The sequence below is a fragment of the Mytilus edulis genome, chromosome 6 (genome assembly GCF_963676685.1).
Source record: "Mytilus edulis chromosome 6, xbMytEdul2.2, whole genome shotgun sequence".
NCBI lineage: Eukaryota > Metazoa > Mollusca > Bivalvia > Mytilida > Mytilidae > Mytilus > Mytilus edulis.
The window spans coordinates 31,098,826-31,125,403 of record NC_092349.1 but is presented as its reverse complement, the minus strand read 5'-3'; the positions used below and the strand labels follow the sequence as shown (position 1 = coordinate 31,125,403).

The window sequence follows — 26,578 nt, the reverse complement described above, 5'->3', positions numbered from 1 at the left end:
GATACACATGTCTCTTTGCTCATACAGAAAAGCAAAACTGATCATTATAGAGAAGGCACACAGGTTTTAATTGCTAGAACAGATACAGAAACATGCCCTGTTAGTATGTTGGGAAAATATTTATTATTATCCAATATTGACGCATCATCTTCAGATAATATATTCAAATCCATGTATTTATGTGAAAAATCTAAGTCTTATGAACTGAGATGTCTTAAACCTTTATCATTTATCAAGTCCAAATTTGGATTACATAGCTTTAGATCAGATGGAGCTACTGCAGCTGCATCAGCTAGCATTCATGATAGATTATTTAAGAAGGATGGTAGATTGGCTTCAGATAAAGCAAAAGATGTCTATGTAAGAGAAAATATTAAAGAATAACTGACTGTGTCTAAAAGTTTGGGAATATAATTTTCAAAAATATACTTTATATATGTATTATTCTTTGTTCAGATCTTCTTGGCCTTTTTTGTCTTTCGAAAGGCTGGTACAGCTGTAGGCAGTCTTATCCTATTTATGTGTTGTTTAATTTATTAAATAATTTAAATTCGTTTGAGCTGGCGAATTAGAATATACAAATATTTATTAAAGGTGTTAAGTCACATGACGTTGTATCGATCAAGTGATTTTTTTACTATAAACAAGTGTGTGTGTTTATATCAAGCACATGGTGTGTGTTTACGTTTAATTTGATTGGATGGCATATACCCATAATGCAGGGTTTACGGATATATGCCCTCATGATTTTCGTATTACTTAAGGGGTTAGTCTGAGAAAATAAAGTAATTCGAAGTTTGCCTATAGTTCAACGTAGCAACATTCGTTATTATGTTTACCCAGCCACCCATCCATCCTTGTATGAGATGATTATCGTCAATGGGAGTATATACATATATAACATTATATCTAAAACGTTGTTACGTACAAGAGCGAATCGTACAAGTTGAGATATATAAACACCGTAAGATAGTGACAAGGGAACGTCACCATTTAAAAATGGATAATTTACGACAGGAAATGAAAAATCATATCTTTTATCATACATTTTAGTATTAAGCTTTCCGTTTATGATATAGATATCAAGATCGCGGAGAGGGCAGTGTTCATTGTTGGTATTAGGTTTATTTAAAGTAAGTTCAACAGGATATATTTCTTTAGTATATATACTGAAGTCGTCATTATTGAGAACTAATATATCATCCATATATCTAAAAGTATTATTAAATTTTTGTATCAGATGTTGTTTCGATGGGTCTTTGATGATTTTTGTCATCAATTGTAACGCATAGCAATGCAAAAATAGGTCCACAATAAGTGTTGAGCAGTTAGTCCTCATTGGAACTCCGATAACCATACGATATACGGAATCTCCAAAGCGAACAAAAATGTTGTCTAGTAAAAATTCAAGAGTAGATATAGTATCAAAGCATGACCAATTGACATAGTTCTTTTGTTTATTAAAAAAAAATTGTAACTACAAAATGACCTAAAACAGTTTGAACATATATATTCACATTCTGACTTTTTAAATGCCCATCAAATTAGGTGTGTGAATTTTTTGGTAAAGACTGTGCACAGATTCAAAATTACCAATATAAGCATGCAGTTTATCAAGTACTTCCAACGAGTTTTTGACACTCCAAAAGTAATAAATTCCACTATTTTCAAAGGCCTTATTTGAACAATTTATAATCAGGTTTTTGATTGAATCAAGTGTACTGGTAAGAAAAATAGACAATTTATTAGTGGAACAAAGGCTTGAAGACGAAACAAGTCTATATTTGTAAGGTGTTTTGTGTAACTTCGGAAGCCAATACAATGTTGAGACTTTCATTGTATTGTGTTCTGCTTGTAAAGTTGTAGCTAAAAGTTTTTGTTTGTTACAAATGTCGCTTTCTAAAAATGGAGTTGGAATGTTGGTGAATTGGTGATTTCTTTTTTCAGAACCTCAATTTAAAACTTACGCCAAACAATAATAATATTGTTAGCAGCTTTATCGGCCTGGACAGAAACCAATTCATTGGTTTGTTCTTTGTATGATTAAATTGATTAAATAAGTATGATTAAATTGCATAATCAACATTATAGGGACATGCTTGTTGTCCGAGCCGAATTATAAAATTTGACAATCCTTATAAGAATAACAATCCATACCTCATTTGATTTATTTGGATCTATATCTTTTCTTTCAATTAACAATTGGACTATGGGAAGATGTCCATCTTCAGCAGCTGAGTGTAACAGGGTGTTCCCAAACTGTAATTATGATTTAAAGGTTTAAATGTTTATAGTAGTTTATAAACGTACCAATTTGAACGACATTTTGAACAAATTTTATCAAACAAATCTTTTTCAAAATTTTAAAACGTGTTCACATTGTATAGCTCATGCGAGTGCACTTGACTCCAATCTCTATTGACTAGGGTTGTCAGTTTTCTCATCGAAGGTCGGGCACACCGGCTTCTCCACCAATAAATCTGGCCGCCAAAAATTAGCTTAAATGTGGTGCTTAAACACGAAAAATCAAATCGAATCACAATGTATATTTCCATGGAGAATTTTATTTTATAATGTGTGTGCTTATAGGAGTGAAATCATCAGATGAAAGACAGGGAAGAAATTTAAACTGAAATTTTCACCATTCAATCTTGTTTTAATGATACATTGTCTTTTGTTTCCCCAAGCTTAATAAACGAAATTATTCAATTGGAAAATGTATTGAACAGATCCTATGATTAATTGACCTCCGGTGTACAAAGAGTACTGATTTATTTATATTTGTACATGTCTGGCAACTGACTGATAGACTAAACATTTTATTTTGAACATAAGTATAAATAATGAGAAGATGCAGTATGAGTGCCGAGACCACTCTCCATCCAATTCATGTGTGAAAGGTAAACAATTATAGGTCAAAGTTCGGCCTTCAACACGGAGCCTTGGTTCACACAAAACAGCAGGATATTAGGGGCCGCAAAATGACTGTTGTAAACCGTTCAAACAAAACAAAAGTCTGAATAGTTTCGACTAAACCGTGCAATAAGAGGAATATCCTTTAACGACAATCGCTATACATATGTTAAAGGAATAACTCATGGAAATGTATTATTTAAATGATATATGAAAAATCAAAATGAAGAACATAGATTACCTTTATGTAGGTAAACAAAATACAAAACACGCATACTTATTTAAGTGTACTGTAATTTATTAAGGCTGAATAAGCCAAATGAGGTGATACATATGCACAGTAGCTTCTCAGTAACAACTAAAACAGGTTATCATTATTCTTTATTTTAATGTTCGCCAGATAAATGATGTTCTTTCATTAAATGATTCAAATAATGTTTCTGTGTTGACACCATATATTCCATCGAATCAACCGATCTATCCCATGGTACTTGAAATAATGGTTGGTATGTCTTTGACATATTCCCCGTTTCTATTCTCAATTTTCTTTTAAATTAGGGTCGGTGGAGAGAAGTTTACGACAAGAGATATTATATCAGCTTCCCAATTAGGATTTTAGCATTAATTTTTGGTTAAGCAACCTTCCAGCAGCGCCCACATGTAAAGAATATACGTGACCTATCTGCCAGATTATAGGATATTCTAAAGCTTGCTTTTTATATCAATATTTGCGTCATCAAGAGTCGGTGCTACAATGAATCCTTTGAACCGAGTATTCATAGCTATAGGGTCATCCTTTCGAAAGTTTTACGGACGGAAGCATGAGTTGGGCGACTGTTATTGAATATCTGTTATTGTATAGATCTCTATGTCAATATTAACATTTTGATATGATTAAATCTTGACTTTTTTCTGTGTAAATTACTCTGTCAAGTGTTTTCTCACAAAATACATGACTTTTTTGATTCAGCAAATAATAATTACAGTATTTTAAAAGCATAACAGCATTTAACAGGCACAACGGTTATGTATAACGGTTTTTGTAATACGTTTCCATATTTGAAAAATAATTACCTAACTTATCAGCTGATGAGTTCGAATTTGTTTTGGCCGTTCAAAGTTCCCTTTTTATACGCCAACGAATGCATATAATTGCGAGTAAAAAAAAAGGTTGGAAACGTTCAATGTTAAAAAAGGGTATCACTGTCTACATGAACGTAAATATTGACATACATTTGAAAGCGGCACGCTTTCATTCGTCTTGACACCATTTTAGCTATATAAAGCAGTGAAAAAGCTTTGTTGTTTGTTTTGGTTTTTTTGTTTATTTTTTTTTTTCTATGTCACGGTGTTGTCGGTTTACTTCGCATTATGAGTTTTGATTGTTCTTTAAAAAACTCTTTTTTACAGCAGTTTATTTTTCTACGGCAACACATTTAGTAAATTGCTATGTTATTATTTTAATGAACTTTCCGCGCTATTTATTCCTTGATTTACAAAACTGTTTTTTTTTTAAATACATTGACACAATTTTATGAAATATGCTATTTAATTTTAGCTAAACTACCTTTGAAGTTATATGCATGTAATTATCAAATTTGTACTCATTTGATTCATTCGCAAAATTCTTTTGAAGAGTTCAAGACAAGCAAAATATGCATATTAATTCACTTATTATGATGGGATATGGTTTCAGGCTCAGTGAAAATGATCCGATAGAAACTACAAAAATTCACAAGAAAAACAAGTCTGCAGTAATATGTGTTAGAGTTAAAATAAATGAGCATATAACTAATCTTGTTAAAAATCACCTTCCATACCTCATTTACTTTATTTGGATCTGTTACTGTTCTTTCTATTAAGACTTGCACTAGTTCGAGATTTCCTTTCAATGAGGCTAAGTGTAAGGGAGTGTTACCGTCCTGGAAAAAAAAGATTGTTTGCATTGTTTGCATTATTATGACAAGAAGATAAAATTAGACTTTATAGAAATATTTTAAATACGAAAAATGTCAATACCCGTTAGACATCACAAGATTTGTTACCTACTAAAGTTGAAAGTGTAAACATCTTTTCTTTTTCTCTATAAAATTCATGTGATAGCCTGACCATTGAGTAATTTTACACCTCGAGCTGAATTGTTTGACATAAAGGGAAGGAATTAAATTTGTTATTTAGAAAAAATGCTGTCAGCATCTGTTTAAGGTGCAAATATTTTTCTCATTTTCTGAAACATTAAGTACTGCATTGCGACTTTTATTTTAGTTCTTCAAGATGGATAGTTTTACAAGAGTTGGAACATCAAAAGATAAGTTCCCCTCTAAAGTTGATGACCACCTCTGATACTGTTTATTGGCATTATATTATAAAAACAAAATGAAAAAATTCAGTTGTGTAAACTCAATTCTTCTTGAACAGGTTCTTAATTCACAGCAGCATTACATTGCATTATTCAAATAAAAAAATACTTGGTGAAAATGTTAAAAAGTATTTTTTTAAAGACCTGTACAAAGCATTTTAAAAGGTCTTTTTCAAAACAAATTATAGTGAAAATGATAGCCATTTAGTCTACTTATAAACTAAAATCCAGAAAAATAAACTATATTTTGGAAATGTTTCCAAATATCAAACAAATCAGTGATAATACTGTAAACAGATTTCCGCACTATGGACCTCATGCACGGGAGACTATTAATGATCAAGAAGATGACGGTATGTGTGAATAATTTTTGTCAAATCTGCTGTTTCTAAACAAATGTGTATCAAGTCTAATGTGACAACCAATCAGAATACTCAAGCTGTATAAGTAGATGTACATAAACAACAACGTGACTTTGTTTCATTCTGATGTAATGGAATAATCCTTGTTGACAATTATTTAAAATTTCAGATCAGAACAGATAAGAAGATTGTGAAACGGACGTTATTACGTATTTTAAATGATATCTTGCTAATGATATAAGATTGGTGTTTGACGTCCAGTTGTAAATGTTAATTCACATCCGAAGTACATCCTAACGTAATTTAGATATAGACCGCAATGACAGTGAGCCGTATTTTTTTACATGCTAGTCAATCGTAATCAGGTTGCCACGAAGCACAAAACAACTAACGATTATTCATGTCCGACAGGTTGTTAGCCCTTAATATTACCGTATTGACAGGTTGTAAGATAATGATGACTCATAACTGTATAGTAAAAAAAAATTAAGTAACGTTTTCATTTAGTAAACAAAAATACTGTTCATGCCGATAATGAAAATTTTCAAAGATGACCTTATAACTATTTGAGAATAAGTGTATTCAAAGAATCTTTAAGTTTACTTCGGTCTTATCTTAATTCACAAATTCTATAAACAACATCACCACAAGCATAATGATATGATATTCCGTTTGAAATTAGGTACAGCCAGACTTCCTAACCCAAACTCAATCAATGCATCTTTGAAAGTATTTACAAAAGGTTTATGTAATGTGAGGCAACGAAATCCATGACTTCCTACATGTACTAGTTATACATTGATTACGTCAATTGATTCAATAGAAACGTCACTACAGATACAATGCGATCAAGTTGCGGAATAATGGGAGGATCAAAAGGAAAATCATCGTCAAAAATACGTAAGTTAACAAATGGGAAATTTTGTAGACATTTGTACATTTAAATTTAAGACCCTGAAGTCTGAAGACAAATTCGCATTATAAATATAGAGTACTCAATTTGTTTCGCAAAAATATTATCAAGGTAACAATAAGAGTCCTTAAATAAATCAATAGCATGGAATTCAGAGAAAACATTGCTGAGTTCGGCCTTTAGTTGTGTTTCATACAATACAAAGAAAGTCTCTGTATAAGTAAAGTCTGCTCAACACTTTTCACAAATTTAGACGTTTATACATATGCGAAGCATATATGCATATTGCGAGAATGTTTATTGTGTTATTGTTTCACATTTACTGTAAACATGTCAATATGGTGAATGGCTAAAGATCCCACATGACTCAAGTACCAATTAGGACGAAATATTATAACATACCACATTTTGCGCATTAAAGTCTGCATCTGGTGTTTCTAGCATCAATTCAACATGTGCGGTAAGTCCTGCAGAAGCAGCAATATGTAATGGGGTCCAACCATCCTGCAATTAAAAGATTACAATGCTAATAAAATTCGTCGATGATGATTCAAAAGTTCAAATCGAAATGTGTAATGTGTATGCCCAAATTAGACGAAAACATATGTAAAGAAACAAAACACGACTTTAAGTCCTTACATTAATACATAGGACACTTTAGACTGAACAACAAAAACACAAATATAGGATTATAGATGAATAATTATTTGTATAAATGATGACTAATTCGTGTTATTCCGTATTATTTTATAATTGTTTTTTTTTTTTATTATCTCACAATGCAGTCTCGTTGATTAATAAAGCTGTCTATGATTTTATCCTCACCCAGTCACATCCGTTAATATCTGCACCTTTGGCAAGACTATCACTGACGTTTTCCAAATCCTTAAATATAATGGCCTCTCGGAGAATCTGGAAAGTTAATGAATAAATATTATTCGGAATAATGGTTCATATAAGAGTCTCTGAATTCTGAATTTAAGGAAATACTTTGGATTTCTAAAAAGGTAATATAACAAAAGACTATATATATGTTTTTGTATTAAGAAGTAAAATTGTTTATGGGCGTGGTTTTGTTTTTAATAAATCAAATCAGGAACACACTAACAATACCAAAAAGGTGTTATTATACTGCAAGTACCAGTTGGTTGAAATCCTGCTTGTGACTTAACTGTAAGAAAACAAATATTTTTTTCACTTTTCATATTTTACACAGAAATATACGAAATATAGAAAGTAAAATTATAACAAAATTAAGGAATAGTTTAGGTTTTTTACACTTATCATCAGTTTCTGGATTATCATTAACAACGCATACATATTTAAGGCAATGTTTGACGACAAAATAATCAGATTTTTTGCTAAAAGGAGTGTTGGGGAAAAGGATTTGAAATAGTCATAATGGATTATTGTAATTACTTTACTAAATATAGACCTCCTTATAAACTGATGTTGTCAGATCCGTATATGGTTAAGTGAGGTGCATCTACTACTATACTTTTGTACAATTGATCTAAAGCGTATAGATGTGACCTTCTATAATGAAAAAAAATGTCAGGTATGTCGTGCAACCATTTCCTTTTTACTGATGCTGATTCATTTCTATATCATCATGATCCAGTTAACTTTTTTTTCTAAATTTATTATAATTTTGGTATCTTTCATATTCATATGAATTGTATAATGTGACATATGTGAAGCCCTATCATGAAACAATTTCCTGTGCGCCAGTACTTTAAAACAATTATTTATCAATACCTTAAGAAGCACAATCATGCTATTAAATATTTAACAGTTCAACCTTTAGAAGAAGCAAATTATCAGCCTGGGAAATCAAATCCAAAGTTTGTACGATCACAGGAAATAATTGAATTAAATTGGATTAAACAAATTTAATTAATGATAATTAATGTTGAATCATGAGAATTTGTAATAAATAAAGAACATATTATATTAACATTTTGAATGAAGTTTCTTGAACTGTTCGTAAAAACCGTTCTCATGGACGTAGAATAATTCGCAATCAAAGAAAATTTCGTACCAACAATTCAAATATTTCGAACCTAATTTCTATTTTAAAAGACAACGGCAGACTATATCTGTTAAACAATCTCTTTTCTTTACCTGTTAATAATATACATACAATTACAGCGAATTGCAACACAATTCAATTTTGCAGTCCTAAGGATACTATCGTTCAAATTTTAATTGCATATTCATGATATTGCTATTCCAAACTGTTTCCCAAATTTAAAGATTATAAAAACATTTTACTAAAACCAAATATGCCAATAAAGGTTTTGATTTTGTTAATAGTGCCAGTACATTTGATTATCAATCTGTTAAAGAACAAATTCCTGGATATTTTGATAATACTGAACTCCCTCTTATTTGCTATGTTTAACAAAAATCTACCTAGAAATATGCGTTTAATTATAGCGAGTGTGGAAAGAAGTAAATATCAGTGCCAATACACCTACGTCATGAAATTTCAATAATTCTTAATACATGAGACCTTTATTTCGTTCGTGACCGAGAGTTGCAATCATTCCTCAACAAAAAACCTAAATGCTGCACTTTGTAAATACAGATGTTTTTGGGGAGACATATAATTTTCTTAGATAATTAATTTTCATATCCATATCGGTCAAATTGAAATCTGTGGAAAACCTATAGTCAAGGATGGGGTAATACAGGAATTTGGTGTAAGTTTAAACAGTTTGAAGTTTGGGGCATGCAAACGTTAAAAATATGCCTAAATGCCCTATATTTGTACCTTTAAAAAAATGAAGTGCATATGAACTTTCCATTCTAGGATACATGTTTTCACAACTTCTTAGTGAAAGTAGTACAGCTTTAGACGAAACAGGAGTTCCCATGGGAAATTGCATTGTCAATATTTACAGAAATGTAACCTAAATATCGTTCCCTATCAATTATTAATTGGAAAGAGTGTCGGAAAATCACCAACGACACTCTCCGTACTTACTACTCGAAATGGATAAAACAAGAAAAAGATGACAAAAAAATCCTTAGATTCTTTTTTTAATTCAGTAGTGAACATGGTTGATATGCTTATACAACATTTGAAAGAACCTTTTACTTCTAACAACAACCATAATAACCCTTATTCTCGTATCCAACATAAGCTTAAAGAACTCGCTAAGGAATTTTGTTTTGTCCCGGCTGATAAGGCTGCTTATGATATCAGTAGCGTTCTACGTAAATCTTACATTGAGGTTCTGCAAAAGAAAACCACGAATTCACCAACATTCGAACTGTTTCCATTTTTAGAAAATGACATCTATAACAAACATTAACAAATAGAGAAATAATTCATGGAAGCCTTAGATTTGTTGGAAATTTACACATGGTCTGGGCCGTGGTATTCGAATTTTATCCTGAACCGCAGAGTAGGCCTCATGTACATTTACAACAAATCTATGGCTTCCATGAATTATTTTGATTCTAAAAGGAAAAATACGGTCATTAAAAAACTGAAGCGAGGGTGGGTACGCCGTTTGTGTGGCTTTCCATTTTTACTCCCTGTTAGATAAAGCTCAAACGTTTTATTAAATCTTTATAACTTTGATTATCTTATGAATAACCGCTAGAAACAATATATTTAATTCTTTTAATTCTCAAACCCAATATGTGACATTTTTAATTTGCATGCTTTTTTCGTAAGCTACCGTTAATCCAAAATTGAGATTTCGTTACCAAAGAGCTGCCATGTTCACTTGTTGAAATTAGTAAACATGCGAATGATAGAATAGAAAATAAGACAAACCCTATCTCAGAAATTTATTTTAGTACAATATTATACGAATTTCGACGGTTACAAAAAAGTTTATAATTTGTGACATTGACCTTATTTTGTTTTTATACTGCAACTTCAATTAGTATATCGATAATTTTTTTAAATCGTAACATACATATCAAACTTATTTTCATCCCTTAATGAACTCCTGATTGTAGAGACAGTGTTTCATGGTAAAATTGACATTGCACAAAATATGGCTGCGTTACTATATTTGAGAAACAAACTAGTTGCAGTATAACTCTTTAAATTATGCATACGAATAAGAATACAAGTTATTTTGTCTTTTTTAATCGCAATTTTTAAAACAATAAAATCGGCAAAGCGTTTGCAAATAGGTTTCAATACATGTGGGTTTACGTGGGAGGTATATTGTAACATTCATTATCATGTTTGGGTCTGCGCTAAGCATATATATATATCGCGAATTTGATCGCGGTGTTGTTCAAAAAGCAAAAGAATCACGTCATATTAGAATACTACTTCTTTACAAGCCGAAACTAATACAATGCAAGTTCCAACCATGTAACGATTTCCGCAGTTGCACAAAACACCATACAAAAAAAGATTTATCTCGATTTCTAGCTATTGTTTCACTACTACTGTATATTTTACTTACTAGTTCGCTTGGTACATTCTAAAACCACGTAATAAATTGTGCAAATAAGGCCTTTTAAAAAAGTGAAATTACTTTTGGGGTGTCAAAATTCCGTTGGAAATACTTGATAATATGCATGCTTAAATTGGTGATTTCGAATTTGTTCAAAGTTTTGATTTTTCTACCCTGTATACCACTTTGCTTCATAATATTATTAAGAAAAATTCACACACCTTATAAAAAGGACAGTCTAAACGTCAGAGTACGAATAAATATGTTCGAACCCTTTCACCTCATTTTTAAGTTACAAAAATACTATGTCTATTCGACAACCAGCTTTGATACTATGACTGCCCTTGAATTTTCACAAGAAAACATGTTTCTTTGCCATGGAGATTCCGTGTATTATCATGTTATCGAAATTCCAATGGAGACTAACTGTGCACCACTCATTGCAGACATATTTCTATATTGTTATAAGTTACAGTTTATGACTAAAATCAGCAGAGATCCATCGAAACAATATCCGATACAAAAAATGTATAACATTTAAAGATATTTGATGACATATAGGCTCTAAATTATGACGACTTTGGCATGTTCACTAAAGAGATATATCCGGATGAACTGACTTTTAAAATAAAGCTTATACAAACAGTGATCACTGTCCTTTCCTGGATCTTGATATATACATATATATCTTTAACGGGAAGTTTAATACCAAAATTTGTGATAAAAGAGAGGATTTTTCATTTCCTATGGTTAATTATCCATTTTAGATGGTGAACTTTCCATTGTCACCACTTCATGATGTATGTATATCTCAATTTTTTTGATTTCCTCGTTTATACAACAACGTATATGATTTTAACGAAAAAAAAACTGAAAAATAATAACACCACGGTTTTCGATATCACAAACTAGTCAAAACCATTTATTACATTTTATAATCGGTACAAGTACATCATTCGTAAATATTAATCAACATGCAGACACCTTTTATGTTCAGGTATTTCACATCTAATCTTTTATGGTAATATTCTTACCAGATCACAAAATAGTCGGCATTCTCCTCAATAGCTAACCCAACGTTTAAACAGATTTATTCGGATATAGTTACGATACTGTTGACAGGTCATTAAAGATGGTATATGTTGGTATCAATATTGATCACTCATGAGGTCTTTGCATCGGAAATAAACACATTTATTACAAACAAGTTTTGGCATGATACGGCTTATGTTTTTCTCATATATTTATGATGGTATGATACCAAACCCCTAACGGGTGGAATAGTGCTTGATTTTCATGAGATGAAGACATAATCGTTCAATCATTTTGATTGAGGTCTGGAGCTGTCATGTCAGTAACTGCTAGCTATGATAACTCGTGTATCTATGTCATTTTTTTTTTTGCTTAGTTTCTGTTGTTACCCATTCTGACATCGGACACAGACTAATCCGGTAATAAGTCTAATACGGTAGGTTCTTTTGAAGAAAAGGAGAAGAAATTGTAGTTACGACAATTGGAACATATCCGTTGTCATCTATGAAACGAATATTCTATAAAGGTCAACTTGTGATTGCGTGATTACATAGGGACGATTTCAACTTCACCACTTGACAATCTTAGTTACATAGCTTGCTTGTCAGCATCAAATCACTATCAAAGAAATCATGATAAGATGCAGATGATGCTAGAATGCTGTTATATAGAAATGCAAAGTTCACAGTTGGGAAGCAAAATCATCCATTTTGTCCTAAAGATTTGTTGTTAACCGACCATCATTGTCAATGTATAGATGTAAGTCCACATATGAGGCAGACTTAAGTGTATCTGATGTATCCTGTATCAAAAGTTCGAAGGAATGTATGCATTCAAATATAGTCATCAAAGGAGTAAATTCGGTAAGGGTCATATGTGTCCCCAATTATAAAGTTCAATGCTACAAGATGTTGACTTAAAGACATGTCAGAAAGTTTAATGGAACAATTTCTGTCATAGTTTTATTCTAAAGTATTGATTTTCCGACCAAGTTAGGTCAAAACAAACGAATTTTGGTGAAATGTGACAATATCAGCAGGATTTCAGCCAAATTTAAGATCGATCAGGAAACATAGAGCGCAGTCGTCGACAACCTAAATATTCAAAAATTTGGGCTAAAAAAGTTAGCCATTTTAGGGCCTTAACGAATCAATTCCTTTCGAATTATCATCTATCAATCAGAAAATGAACTTAAAGGATACTGTTAACTTCTTTTATTTCTTGTAAAGAAGTTCCTGTATGAAATGAGCCTCATGTAAATTATTATGAATAATTGTTGAAAACACGTTCTTCAAACTTAACAAATAGTTTGTCAATCGAGAAATCACGCATATTGATAATGTCAGTTTCAGAGAACTTATTTTCAATCAGAGTGCAATTAATCCCTTCCTAAGAAAAGAAACTTGAATCTTCTTTTTTATGAAATAAAGTAGGACCCACTCTGTGAATTTGTCTTTTAGTTCGGAATTTTAATGCGTGTGTACGGTGTATAAAAGTCAAATGGTGTATTACTATTGCAAGATGAAAGAGTCTTAGATTGTATGTACTTAATCTTTGGATTTTTTAGCATCCACAATTGATTACGAATGAACAAAAATATTAACAAGTTAGCAAACCGATCATTTCTTACAAGTGAGCAAAATGATCCATTCTTTAAAAGTGGGCAAACATGAATATTTTTTTACAAATGAGTAAAAGGATTCGTAGAATTATTTTGACTTATATGCATGAACAAGGTTTTATATTGGCTTATCACCTAATAAACGTGATAAAGGGAAGCTTTATCGTTTAAGTAATTTGCATACCATTAATGAAGCCCCTTCCAGTATGTCCAGCTCCTTATGTGCTTAGTTATAAAAAATCACCGACGTAGTTGTGTTTTATTATTAAAATTTTCTCCGCCGAAGAGTCATTGTATAGGAGACAACTTTTTGTACTTTAAAATGTCAAACATGTTTTCTGTGATATTCTTAGTTAGATGAGGTCGTACGTTTCCGTTTTCGGTCGTCCTTATTGTGCTATTCATGAACTTTGAATTGCTAACGTCACGTACATTTATACACAAACGTGGTTTCTATTATAATATTTAAATTTATAGCATGACAGGTACAGGTCTCTGAGCTTTTTTAAGCTACAAGTTGTGCTAAAGCATCAAATTTTGTTGGCATTATACATGAAAAAAACACATTTGTGTGTACACGCTGACATGAAACCAAATTACAGACGTTGAAATAAATAGATAACATTCATAATGTGATTTCAGAAGAAAAAAACAACATTAGGGTTACCGTACTTGAGATTTCGCTACATACAAATCGGTAAATTACTGTACATTCTGTATAACATTAAATCATATGAACTGTCTCCAAAAAAATAAAACACAGTTTTAAAGACAAAACGTATGTTAAGAAGGGTAGCAAAAACAAAAATATTTCAATTAAATACATTTTTGTATTGCATTCCCAGAATACAAAACATTCAGATTTATTATTCCATAGGCAAAAGTGAGATATGTTATCAAACCTTTTGAGATAATCTTGATTTAATAAAAAATATCATATAATATATAAAATGCTGTCATATATTTCATAAGGTACAAAATTGCATACAGGTAAATATTCCATGAATTACGAAATGGCATTATTATTTTCATAAATCTTCCAAATGGTACGAAATGGTATACAATCATATAAATATTCCATGAGGTACGAAATGCCATACATAAATATATCCTATGAGGTACGAAATGCCATACATGAATATATCCCATGAGGTACGAAATGCCATACATAAATATATTCCATGAGGTACGAAATAGTAAAGTTACGGGATTGTTTTTGTGATAGTACAAAATGGGGTACAACATAATTCGACAATAAATAAGCTGAGAAGTTAGATCAATTATCGAGTCCATATTTTAAATTATAAAGTGCACACTCTCTGTATATTTTCGGTACGTTTCTATTTAGGTTGACCAATTCCTATTGATGTTTAATATTGCATAAGTCGTTAAAATAGATTGGTTAAATTTATCAAATTCATACACGTCAAAATTCAGCGGTTAAATTTGATTGGTGATTGCCGTTCTCACGAGTAGCATTAGTCCCTGTGATGAAATTTAATCTATTGGCTAATGTTTACCAAATGATGTGTATTACAAATAGACAATACCATCTGGCAATTAAAATCATAGATCCCGGAAGAATTAAAAGATAAATGCTAAGACAGATTTTTACTTCTAAAAATTCTTATTTTTTTTTTTTTTTTTGGCCATTTAACAACGGTTATCTTGGATCATGACGTACATTTTTTTATGAAATTTGAATCGACGTATTATTAAAATGTCGATAGATAACAAAGACGTCTGAATAACAAATGCATGTGTTAACTTTCTAATTACTCGCAAAATAGGGTTCACCTGTTTAAGGGGAATAAGCTACGAGATATAGGTGTAATACCACCATTGATTTTCCGCTATTAGTCTTTGTTAAATTTGCACTTTTCAAAAAAATGTGCAGAATTTATCCTTGTTTCAAATAAAGAAATACTTGGCATGAGTAAAGTTTTATCCTGTCCAGTTCTATAGAAAAAAAAATCACATAACATTTCATTGCATATAAGAAAATAACTATCATTGGAAGTTAACCAATCAAATTTATCCCCTTATTCTATCTGTGTACAAGGTTTAGTCACCATGTAATCTCAAGATTACAAAATTTTCTATAGAAATCCCAAATAAAAAAATAATGGTGTTTTGAAATACCCAAGACATATGTTTATGACACAGAAATGGTTTTACTGCAATAAAATGTAGGATTAATTACCTACAACTGTCAAATTCAAGGGAATATATTTTTCGACCTACTTTCGTATACAACCGGATGTGACGTACAATGATTTGGTGGTATTACACCTAACGAAGACATTTTTGTTCAATAAAATGAATGTAACTTTTTCCCTTTGTAATACTGGTTATTTCAAGCATTTCTATCAAGTTTTGTCATAATCAGTTCAACAGTTTGAGAAAAATCTAGTATAATGAAAGACGACATCTACAGCGATTCGAGCAAAATTTCTTCGACAAATCCAAACCAAGCCGCATCAAGATAGAATAGAGTGTGGACCAATAAATGATCAAATATCTATCTTATCTGCCTACAAACAGTTGAATATGATACACAAGATGATTTAAGGAAAATAAATACCACTAATGGACCTTTTTGTTTTCCTTATAAGGTCTCTTTTGGTCAATTTATACCTCTCATTTCCTCAAAATTTCAACTTTTCAGGCCAATAAATAAAAATAATGGGGTAACTTTCACTCAGTTATGGTAGAAATGTTATATGAAATGAGTAAATGAAGCATTTTAGCAGAATGAACAATCCATATAAAAGTTTACTGTCTCCAAGGAGGTTTCAATAAGTCCTTACGTAAAAATTAAAGTTACACCGCGTTCCAAAGAGGGACATAAAAGGCTTCTCTTTAAGTAAATAATTTGTCGTTACGGCATTAAAAATAATTTCATCTACTTATAACTATATATTTATTTAAGTATTTCCTAGGAAAATGTTCTTTCATAGCAGAATAGAAGAAATAAGGAGACCCCCCCCCCCCCTTTAGTATGGCTTGTTCTGTCAACTGAATATTCATGATAGAGTCCTATTTTTAGACAATTTGCTCATAAAATGTGTTTTGAAGACTCAATCCACTCAGAATATTTCATTTTTTGAACTATTTCACCTAAATAGCAAGAAATTTTAAAACATGAGATTACTCACAAGGTCAAAGGTGCATGTACAGCTTCCCATAATAGGTGTAATACCACCATTGATTTTCCCCTATTAGTCTTTGTTAAATTTGCACTTTTCAAAAAAATGTGCAGAATTTATCCTTGTTTCAAATAAAGAAATACTTGGCATAAGTAAAGTTTTATCCTGTCCAGTTCTATAGAAAAAAAATCACATAACATTTCATTGCATATAAAAAAATAACTATCATTGGAAGTTAACCAATCAAATTTCTCCCCTTATTCTATCTGTGTACAAGGTTTAGTCACCATGTAACCTCAAGTTTACAAAATGTTCTATAGAAACCCCAAATAAAAAATAATGGTGTTTTGAAATACCCAAGACATATGTTTATGACACAGAAATGGTTTTACTGCAATAAAATGTAGGATTAATTACCTACAACTGTTTTTCGACCAACTTTCTTATACAACCGGATGTGACGTAGCATGATTTGGTGGTATTACACCTATATTTTTTTTTCATTCATTAATGAAAGTGACAAAATTCGCTTAAGCAGCCAGTTTTCTTAAATTTTGTCAAAACTAGAAACATTGCTGATAAAGTATTAACTTGTGGGTAAATAATTCGACCTCATTGAAATCGTAGTGATGTGACCTTCTATTTAACATCTTAGCTACAGATTTGTTACGCATGAACAAGTCTTGTTTCGCAATTAAACGGGATAAAGGACAACATTGAAATTGAAACTAGGGACAACCATTTGTGTGACTAATTCGATCCACACAAACTCATTATTATACAAGTAAATCGATGATTAACATATTTGTTTAACCTTTGATATGAAATTAAACAGGTCTTGGACAAATCCAATTGCACGTGTTCACTATCTATTTATAAGTATATCTATGTTTATATCGGGTTATATGACCACTGGTGGTCTTCCTGGTTAATTAGATGTCCTATAGACTAAAATATATCCGAAATGCGAAAAAAATTAGCAATCCCATGCCTTGTTATGTTCTTTTGTCAGTTTGAAAAAAAGGTGTCAGTAGGTTATAAATCAAATATGATAATTTGAGTCAAAACGGTGAACATAACTTTGAGAGCTAATGCTCTTTGACATATAAATCATAACAATCATTTATTAATTTTTATATCTATAAAAACAAGTATTATTTTTGTCCTAATGATTATAATAATAAACATGATAAAAGTGATAATGGTGTGATCATGTTTCTCAAAAATTTGAAATTGTTGAGTTACAGAAAATACCGTAATGATAGGGAAAATAGTAATGTCAATAGTACTCATTATATATAACAATAATATGTAATATAATATTCCTCTAAAGGACACTGCGGCTGTTGATAGTGTTTATTATGGGTAGGTTTAATAAGTCTCGGGGTTGGAAGTTAATTTCACAAATATTTAATGATAGGTAGCACCGAACAAAATGTTATAAAAATAACAAATACAAGTAACTGTATTGTTTGTCATGCACTGTAAAAATTAAACGATAGAACAAACATTTCAACCAATTTACCATTAATATGGTTTTAAAGTCGGGTTTATTGTAATAAATTTAATATCCCGCCAAAATTTGAAGTCTTAAAACTTATATAAAAGTCTCTAATTATAATTGAAAATAAAAATATCGTTTCATGCGAAATACGAAAAATAATTTGTTTCTCATTTAAGTTCGAATTACCTGATTAAGACACTCTTTTTCCATCTTCTATCTGCAAAGGAAGGTAAATTTTTACTGAAAGTGTTAAATATGTTTTAGAATCTTTAGTACATGCGAATATTTTAAAGGTAGATAGTGGTTAAAACTGTTGCTCGACGGGGGTCACATTTTTCCTTAAAAACCCATTAAAACTAGGTTTACGGGCCATAAAATAACATATATTCTGTCTTGTATAAGAAATACATGCAATATAAAACACATACAGTCTTTCAAATGAATTACATTCTTCTTTTAACATTTGTATATCTCATTAATGGTTTATGAACCGAGTGATTTCTTCTATTTTACATTCCAAGGTTGCGAAACTCGATTTATTTTGATAATGTTTTCTTATACTTGCACGTGTTTATGTATACCCTTGTGAGTGAATATCATTAGTTACATTGTGTGCTAGTGACCAAATCCGATATATATGGGGTTAATTAATCCCAATATGAAATTTACTGACCCCTTATATATAGTTTAGGTCACTGGCACACTATTTAACGAATGTATCTTACCGTCTATCTTAATATGTTGTATTGAAACTAGTAGTCTATCAAAGTGATTAAGTCTTTTTCTACATTGGTTAGAGGTATAGGGGGAGGGTTGAGATCTCACAAACATGTTTAACCCCGCCGCATTTTTGCGCCTGTCCCAAGTCAGGAGCCTCTGGCCTTTGTTAGTCTTGTATTATTTTAATTTTAGTTTCTTGTGTACAATTTGGAAATTAGTATGGCGTTCATTATCACTGGACTAGTATATATTTGTTTAGGGGCCAGCTGAAGGACGCCTCCGGGTGCGGGAATTTCTCGCTACATTAAAGACCTGTTGGTGACTCTCTGCTCTTGTTTTTTTATTTGGTCGGGTTGTTGTCTCTTTGACACATTCCCCATTTCCATTCTCAATTTTATTTTAGTTTTATTTATATTGATAGTAAGTTGCCAATTTTTACAGAAACTAATAAATCTATTTATATTGGTTTTTAATCTCTGGTATCAAAAGTAGATCACCTGCAACAGATAGTAATCTACTGATTAAGCCTACAAGATTTGGTGGCATGGAGTCTTTAGAACAGATGATATTAATAAATTTATTTATACAAATTATGAAACGAATTGGACTAATGAAGCCCCCTTGTTTTTCTCCAAAAACAATTTCAACGAAATTAGATGCATTTCAAGGAAGTTTCAGATTTCAAATACTGCTCGAATCCAAACAATTTTATAAAAAGGTCCAAAAAAATACGATGTTGAAGAGCATCGAGGACCAAAATTTCTGAAAGTTTTGCCAAATACAGTTACGATAATATATTCCTGTTGTAGAAAAAGCCTTATTATTTAAAAAAATCAAAAGTTTTGTAAACAGTTAATTTATAAATATGACCATATCAATGATAGTGCTGACTACTGGGTTGGTGATACCCTCGGGGAATTATAACTCCACCACCAACTATTTGTTGTAATGTAGATCCACCAAACCAAACTTAACGCAGATGTTATATTGAAACAAGTTATGCATTTTGAGTAGATCATCTTTGGTTTACATGTATTTGGTGGTGAATCTTCATGAAGTAAGATTTTCCATTACATAACATAACAAATTGAAAACTACGATCCAATTTTTGTAGAAAATTGACGGTTTCATGTCAAGTTGTAGTCGATCCGTAAAATAAGTATGTGAAATAGCAGAGCATGGAAACATTAGAAATGCTTATTTTACTATCAAATTTCAACAATTACAAATACATACATAAAATATGTGGTATAATTGCCGATTGTTGAGACAGCTATTCAGCTTAGTCCTAATGGCGTGAATACACAGCCCTATAACTGACTGTACAGTACAAGTTCATCTTCCAACAATTAACAAATCCATTCCATTAAAACGCCCCAATATGACCAAGTGTGAAACAGTTCAAACCATACATAGTTATACCAAAAGCCTGAAATTATTACAAACTAATGAATGACATGTAATAACAAAGCCAACAACCAATGACAACCACTGACTAGTAGACTCTTGGCTTGGGACACGTACAAAACTAAAGTGTGGCAGGATTAAACATGTTTAACTGAACACAATCTTTTGATTTTAATATGTTTAATTCAGGGGACATGTTTTCCATAAAATAAATGTGAATTTAGGTAAATTTTGATTGGATCCCAAAAACTAAAATATGACACTTCTATACTATTGGTTAAATGCTGGGTTATAATCCTGGTACTTTTGATAACTATTAAAAACATTTCTTTGACAAAAAGATAACGGTCACGATCCAGCACATCTTACAAAAAATGAACAAAGTGTGTCACTCATTTGGTTTCCTACTTTGCACATCTATATCGTTGAGTAATACAATATTCCCATCAGACTTTCTACATAATACTGTTACCTTATTATTTACTGTGGCATTTGCTCTGTTTTTTATTATAAGTTATAAAATATTCAAAATTTTGACCACGACCTGCAAAATTTCCTGTAAATTACAAATTTAGGGGCAGCAGCCCAACAACAGGTTGTCTGATTCGTCTTGAAATTTCAGGCCGATATATCTTAACCTGATTTACATGATTAACCGTTTTCAGATTTGCTCTAAATGCTTTAGTTTCAGAAATATAAGCCAAACACTGCATTTTACCCCTATGTTTTATTTTTAGACATTTAGCCATCTTGGTTGGCAGGTGAGGTCGTCGGTCGCATTTTTAAAAATAAGATACCCACATGATGATTGTGGCTAAGTTTTATTCAATTTAGCCAAGTAGTTTCAGAGAAGAAGATGTTTGTAAATTTTAAGACTGACGACGGACGACAAGTGATGAGAAAAGCTCACTTGGTCTTTAATGTAATGACATAAAATAAGCAGAACCTAAAACGTACCTTGCAATTATGATTTGTTCATTCATCCTTTAAAACTTTACGTGTGTTTTGCTAAATAATTTCTGACTGATTTGTTTAATTCCATTTTCATTATTAAATATGTATATGACGTGGTGAAAATGAATGTACAACAATTGAACTAAACTTCCTGAAGATATCCAATAAGAGGTTCTTTAAGGGTGTTAATGTACGTTTTTTTCCCCGGTCATTTTAAATTGCGCTTGATTATGTTTTATCTTTGTTCTCTTCTCGTTACATTTGGGCATCCCATTTTTTGTTGGGGGGAGGGGGGGCGTTTATGCCACATTTCTCTATTTTCTTTATCATTGTTCTGTTCACTGTTATCCAAATATATATCCTGATATTTTGGTATAAAATGGTACATTCATTCAATGTCTGTACTACAAAATGTGTTTAAATTAAACTGTATATATATTTAAAATTAATGGATATGATTTGGCAAGTGTCTCGTTATGAGTTTGAGAACAATCAATTATGGTTTAAAGATTTGTAGTAATCATTGATTCCTTGACGTTATTCTTATCGTTGTGTCGAATATCATTTTAGTATGTATGTTATTAGGCTGTGTACATATGTTTTGTTAGTATACAAACATGTATTCCTTGTTGATGGATTAAGACTACCGGGGAAATTATTTTACTCTTACGCGGGTATAAATCATTTTTTTTTCCTAATATATGACTTCGCTATATTTTTTTATAAAAGAACTTTATCACATACTCAATAGAAAAATGAAATAAAAAAAATGGGGTCACCGTTCATTTAAGCTCACAACCTGCCTCCGAAAGAAGCATACATTTTTGTCCATGTCCTTTTTTTTGTTGAACTAATAGGAGAAATAGAGATAATATCGAAATAAAAAAGTTCACCGATGAGTTAAAAAACACATTTCAATTTCAATGCCAAAAAATGGCATTTTTAAACCAAGGAAAAATAATTTGGAGCTTTTTAAATGATATAAACATTTTAAAAGTTACCTGGGGCCAAACCGAATCGAGTTTTTTGGTTGATTTTTGTACTATATCATAAAGTAATAACTAATAGTGTTATATATAAAATTGCATTGAAAAAACAAGTGTTTAATTGTTTGCTGAAATTTTTGTACCCGCGAGCCTCCTTAAGAAACCATGCATCAATGACTTCCTTTTAAGCAGTAAACATCTTTCATGTTAATCATGATAGGAAACGCAATTATTACAGTGTTCCCTTATCGTATATGGTTATATGGTATGTTTCCATAGAAAGCTCAACCAAGTCCCAACTTGTATTAAAACACAAACATTCCGACCAGTTGTGGACGACAAATTACAGACTCTAATAGATGACAATACCTGACATGGTACTATGGTCAAGTAATGCATGAAATGTTTTCCTAATCTATTGGTTAATCGTAAAATATTTTATCATGCTTTCATTTTGAATTCCTTCAGATTAGCTGTTTATATCACGAATTTAACTGACAAGTCTGTATATTGGCATTGTATTTTAAGCATCCTTTGTCACGTGCGTAATCTTTCTTACATTTTAGAAATTAACACAGTAAACCAAAACTTATTTCTCATGTAATATGACCCTAGCGGAAGATGAAGATATGAAAGAAGGTCGTAAAAAATTCGAGAGGGCAATCTTGATTTAGAAGACTTCTTTATATTAAGCCGATGCTAATGTGTTTGCCCATGACTACGTTGGTGTCGTAAATAAATGTTCAATAAGCTCATAATATTTATATCACTGCAAGCTGAACTTAAGAAATGTCCTACTTCTTTTTTGTTATCAATTACATCCATATGGTATTGCAGAACCTGTATTCAACCGATGGTTATTGATGTGATTTAGTCTAGAATGACATCATATTTAATATACTTTGAGTCTATCAAGATTACATTGATGAAAATTAATTACCTGGATTTAAAAACATGTTAATAAAGAACAGGGCATAACTGTTTTAAATAATATTGATCAGAACTGAATTTTAAACTCATCTAAAGACATTGTTGATATTATCATTCAATATAAGATTCATAAAGATATGACAAGAATTATACACATCAGAGCGCTAACGAAGCAATTCTCAATGTAACCAATATATCCAAGGGGAATATATTTTGTATAATAAAGATTTCACTATAGTTTAAACATCATCAACATGATTGTATAAGAAAACTGAAAACATTTCATTATCTGTAATAAGTACTTTCACGAAAGAAAAACAATGTATAACCTAAATTATTGAAAACAGTAGACCTAAATAGTTATCAAGGTAAATATATTTGACTCAGTATTTTAATGTAGATATAGGAAGATGTGGTATGAGTGCCAATGAGATAACTCTCCATCCAATTCACAATTTATAAAAGTAAACTATTAAAGGTCAAGGAACGCTCTTCAACACGGAGCCAAGGCAAGATATAAAAAAAAAGAAATATTTATGAACCACATCAACAAACGACAACTAATGAACATCAGATTCCTGACTTAATACAGGTGCAAAACTTTGCGGCGGTATTAAATGTTTTAAAGGTACCGAATCTTCTCCCTTATCTTTAACAATACTGTAACATCACAACATAGAAAGACACACTATAAATATCAATTGAAATGGCTTATGTATATGGATAAGAATGTAAAAATGTACCATTCTCGATAATTTTGTGGTTTAGATGAGAATAAAATTTATATTTATATTACGAATATAATTGTATAAGGAAACTGACTCGTTTCCTGGGTAAAAATTAGAACTTTTAGACACAATCAGATTTTTAATCATAAAATCTGAAAACAGGAAACCGGAATATTTGTCAAATTTAAATCTATTTGACACATCAAAAATAGGATTGTATGAGGAAACTAACAATATTTCATGACCTGAAATAAGTATAATACACTTAAAACTATAAAATTGTTATCATAAGGTCTCAAGAAATAGAAAATATTTCGAAAGTAATGCTAATAAACTTGAAAATTTCTTTGTCCATAATCCCCAAACTATATACAAGTTGACAAATTTAACATCTGTCATGCCAAAAAATATTATGATTTAAAACAGCAAAACATTCATATTGATCAACGTGTACATATGATTTGTTAGTGAACAAAAACGTTTTATGTGTACCTGGATTAGAACTATCGGAGAGATTTTACTATTAAAATCTGCATCAATGACTTCCTTGAAAGCAGTGAACATCTTTCATGTTTATAATGATAGAAACATTAGTATTACATTAAAACTTAATCGTTTACGATTATATGGTGTGATTCTATAGAAAGCTCAAACAAGTTCCGATTTGTATTGACAGACAAACAATCAGACCAGTTGTGAACTACATATTACACTCTAATAGATGTCAATAACTAACATGGTCAAGTAAGGCATGACATACTTTCCTAATTGGCCAAGTGGTCTAAGTAGTTACTACTGTAATCACTAGCCAGTCAACACTGACGTTGTGAGTTCGAACCCCGCTCGTGCAGGTACACTCTACGGGCACTCCGGCTTCCTCCACCAATAGAAACTGATTGCCATGAAAAAGCCTGTATGCGGTGCTTAAAAGTGGCGTTAAAACACCAAAAATCGACCTAATTTATAAAAAAAATCTTCAAAATATTTTATCATGCTTCATTTCTAGTTCTTTCAGATTAGTTGGTTATACCATAAACTATACTGGCAAGTCTGAATATTGGAGAACATGACATTGTATGAAGGTTCCTGGTTCGATTCCCATTCCGGGATGAAAATTTCAGGGACTGAATTTTCGGTTCTCCCTTGACATCATTTGCGTGTATGGTCTTGAGAAAACGATGAAAACCCGTCGAAAGGGGACGATAAATGGCTGACCCGTGTTAAGAGAGAGACATATCTCTTGCACGTAAAATACACCCTTGTAGATTTCGAAATAGAGCATGTTTATGCCACTACAAGGCAGCACTCGCAAAGTGGAAAGCGATTAACATGAACTGCAATAATTTTTTTCCCAATCCACGATAAATCGTAGAATAAATATGTTTAAACTAATGTATGTATCCTTCATCAAGTGCATAATCTCTCAACATTATTTAGAAAATTAACAGTGATTTTTTGTTAGTTCTAACGAAAGAGAGAGCGGAAGAAGAAGATGTTTTTGTTGGTTTGTATTTTGTTACTGGTTCTACATGTAATCTTATTCGTAAAGCCATTTTGATCCGATTTTTTTTTACTTTATTCAAAAGCTGTGCTGTGACATAAAAGGTAAGAAGGAGGGTTTAGCGCTCACAATAATTTCATATTCCACCATAGTAGTTATGCTCCTATCTAAACTTATTGGTATATTAATCAAGCTATTGATTGTTTCTTATAATGCCGTGTCTAGGCCTCTTATAAATGACTATATAGTATCGATTTTACTGATTGTTATAGGCCGTATGGTGTCCAGTAGTTGTTCAAACGCATGGCGTGTGAACTTTGGTGGATAGTTGAGGCATTGACATCCGCAACTACAACCTATAAAAGGGGCACGAGCTGTCAAAATCATGTTCACCAATTTGACTCAAATTCTCATATTTTATTTATAACAATGTAAAACATTTTTCCAAACAATCAACAGTATAAAATAAACAATTTACAGGCCATGGTCTCAATAAGATTTAGCTTCGTTTCGCGTGAATTTTAGCAATGACGCCATCTAATTAAATTTTGAGTTGACCTTCTATGACCATATAGGCGGTGTAAACATAAACATCAATATAAAAAGATTAAGAAACTCGTGTATTTAGATTTTTATAGGTCTTCTTAATTTTGTATTATAGATTAAAAATTATGTTTATCGTCGTTTTTTCCTAAATAAGAATGATTTTTTGTGGATCGAATCAGTCAATCAAATTATTTACCTTTTTTTTTCACTTGCAATGTTGACATTCTTTTCCTTTAAATAACCGTACACGGACAATGCATGCGTTATTCTACCTTCTTTTTACCGGGTTAATTTGGAGTTCACATGAATACAGGTTTAATGAGGTCGAATTATTCACATGCAAGTGAATAATTCATTATCAACTTTTATTAGCCTAATTTGACAAAATTGAACCATTTTAGCTGTTAAAAGTGAATTATTATTTCACTATGTCACTTTCATTAATGATTGGACAAAAAAAAACATACTTTAGATTTTTTATATATATCGAAAATAGTGCCCCTTTAAGTGTATGTATATTATT

The 26,578-nt window shown here is 31.2% G+C and overlaps 1 protein-coding gene across 2 annotated transcripts in view; it reads right to left on the bottom strand.

Moving 5' to 3' along the window:
- Window positions 1–21,527, bottom strand: part of LOC139527501 (ankyrin-1-like) — a 120,825-nt gene extending 99,298 nt beyond the window's left edge. For both annotated transcript variants that reach the window (XM_071322995.1, XM_071322996.1), the window contains exons 1-6: window positions 21,368–21,527; window positions 18,470–18,500; window positions 7,373–7,459; window positions 6,950–7,051; window positions 4,734–4,835; window positions 2,158–2,259 (exon numbers count right to left, since the gene is read on the bottom strand). In XM_071322995.1, coding sequence (XP_071179096.1) covers window positions 2,158–2,259; window positions 4,734–4,835; window positions 6,950–7,051; window positions 7,373–7,459; window positions 18,470–18,493 — 417 coding nt within the window. In that variant the 5' untranslated portion in view covers window positions 18,494–18,500; window positions 21,368–21,527. The remainder of the gene's footprint in view (window positions 1–2,157; window positions 2,260–4,733; window positions 4,836–6,949; window positions 7,052–7,372; window positions 7,460–18,469; window positions 18,501–21,367) is intronic.
- Window positions 21,528–26,578: the final 5,051 nt, after the last annotated feature.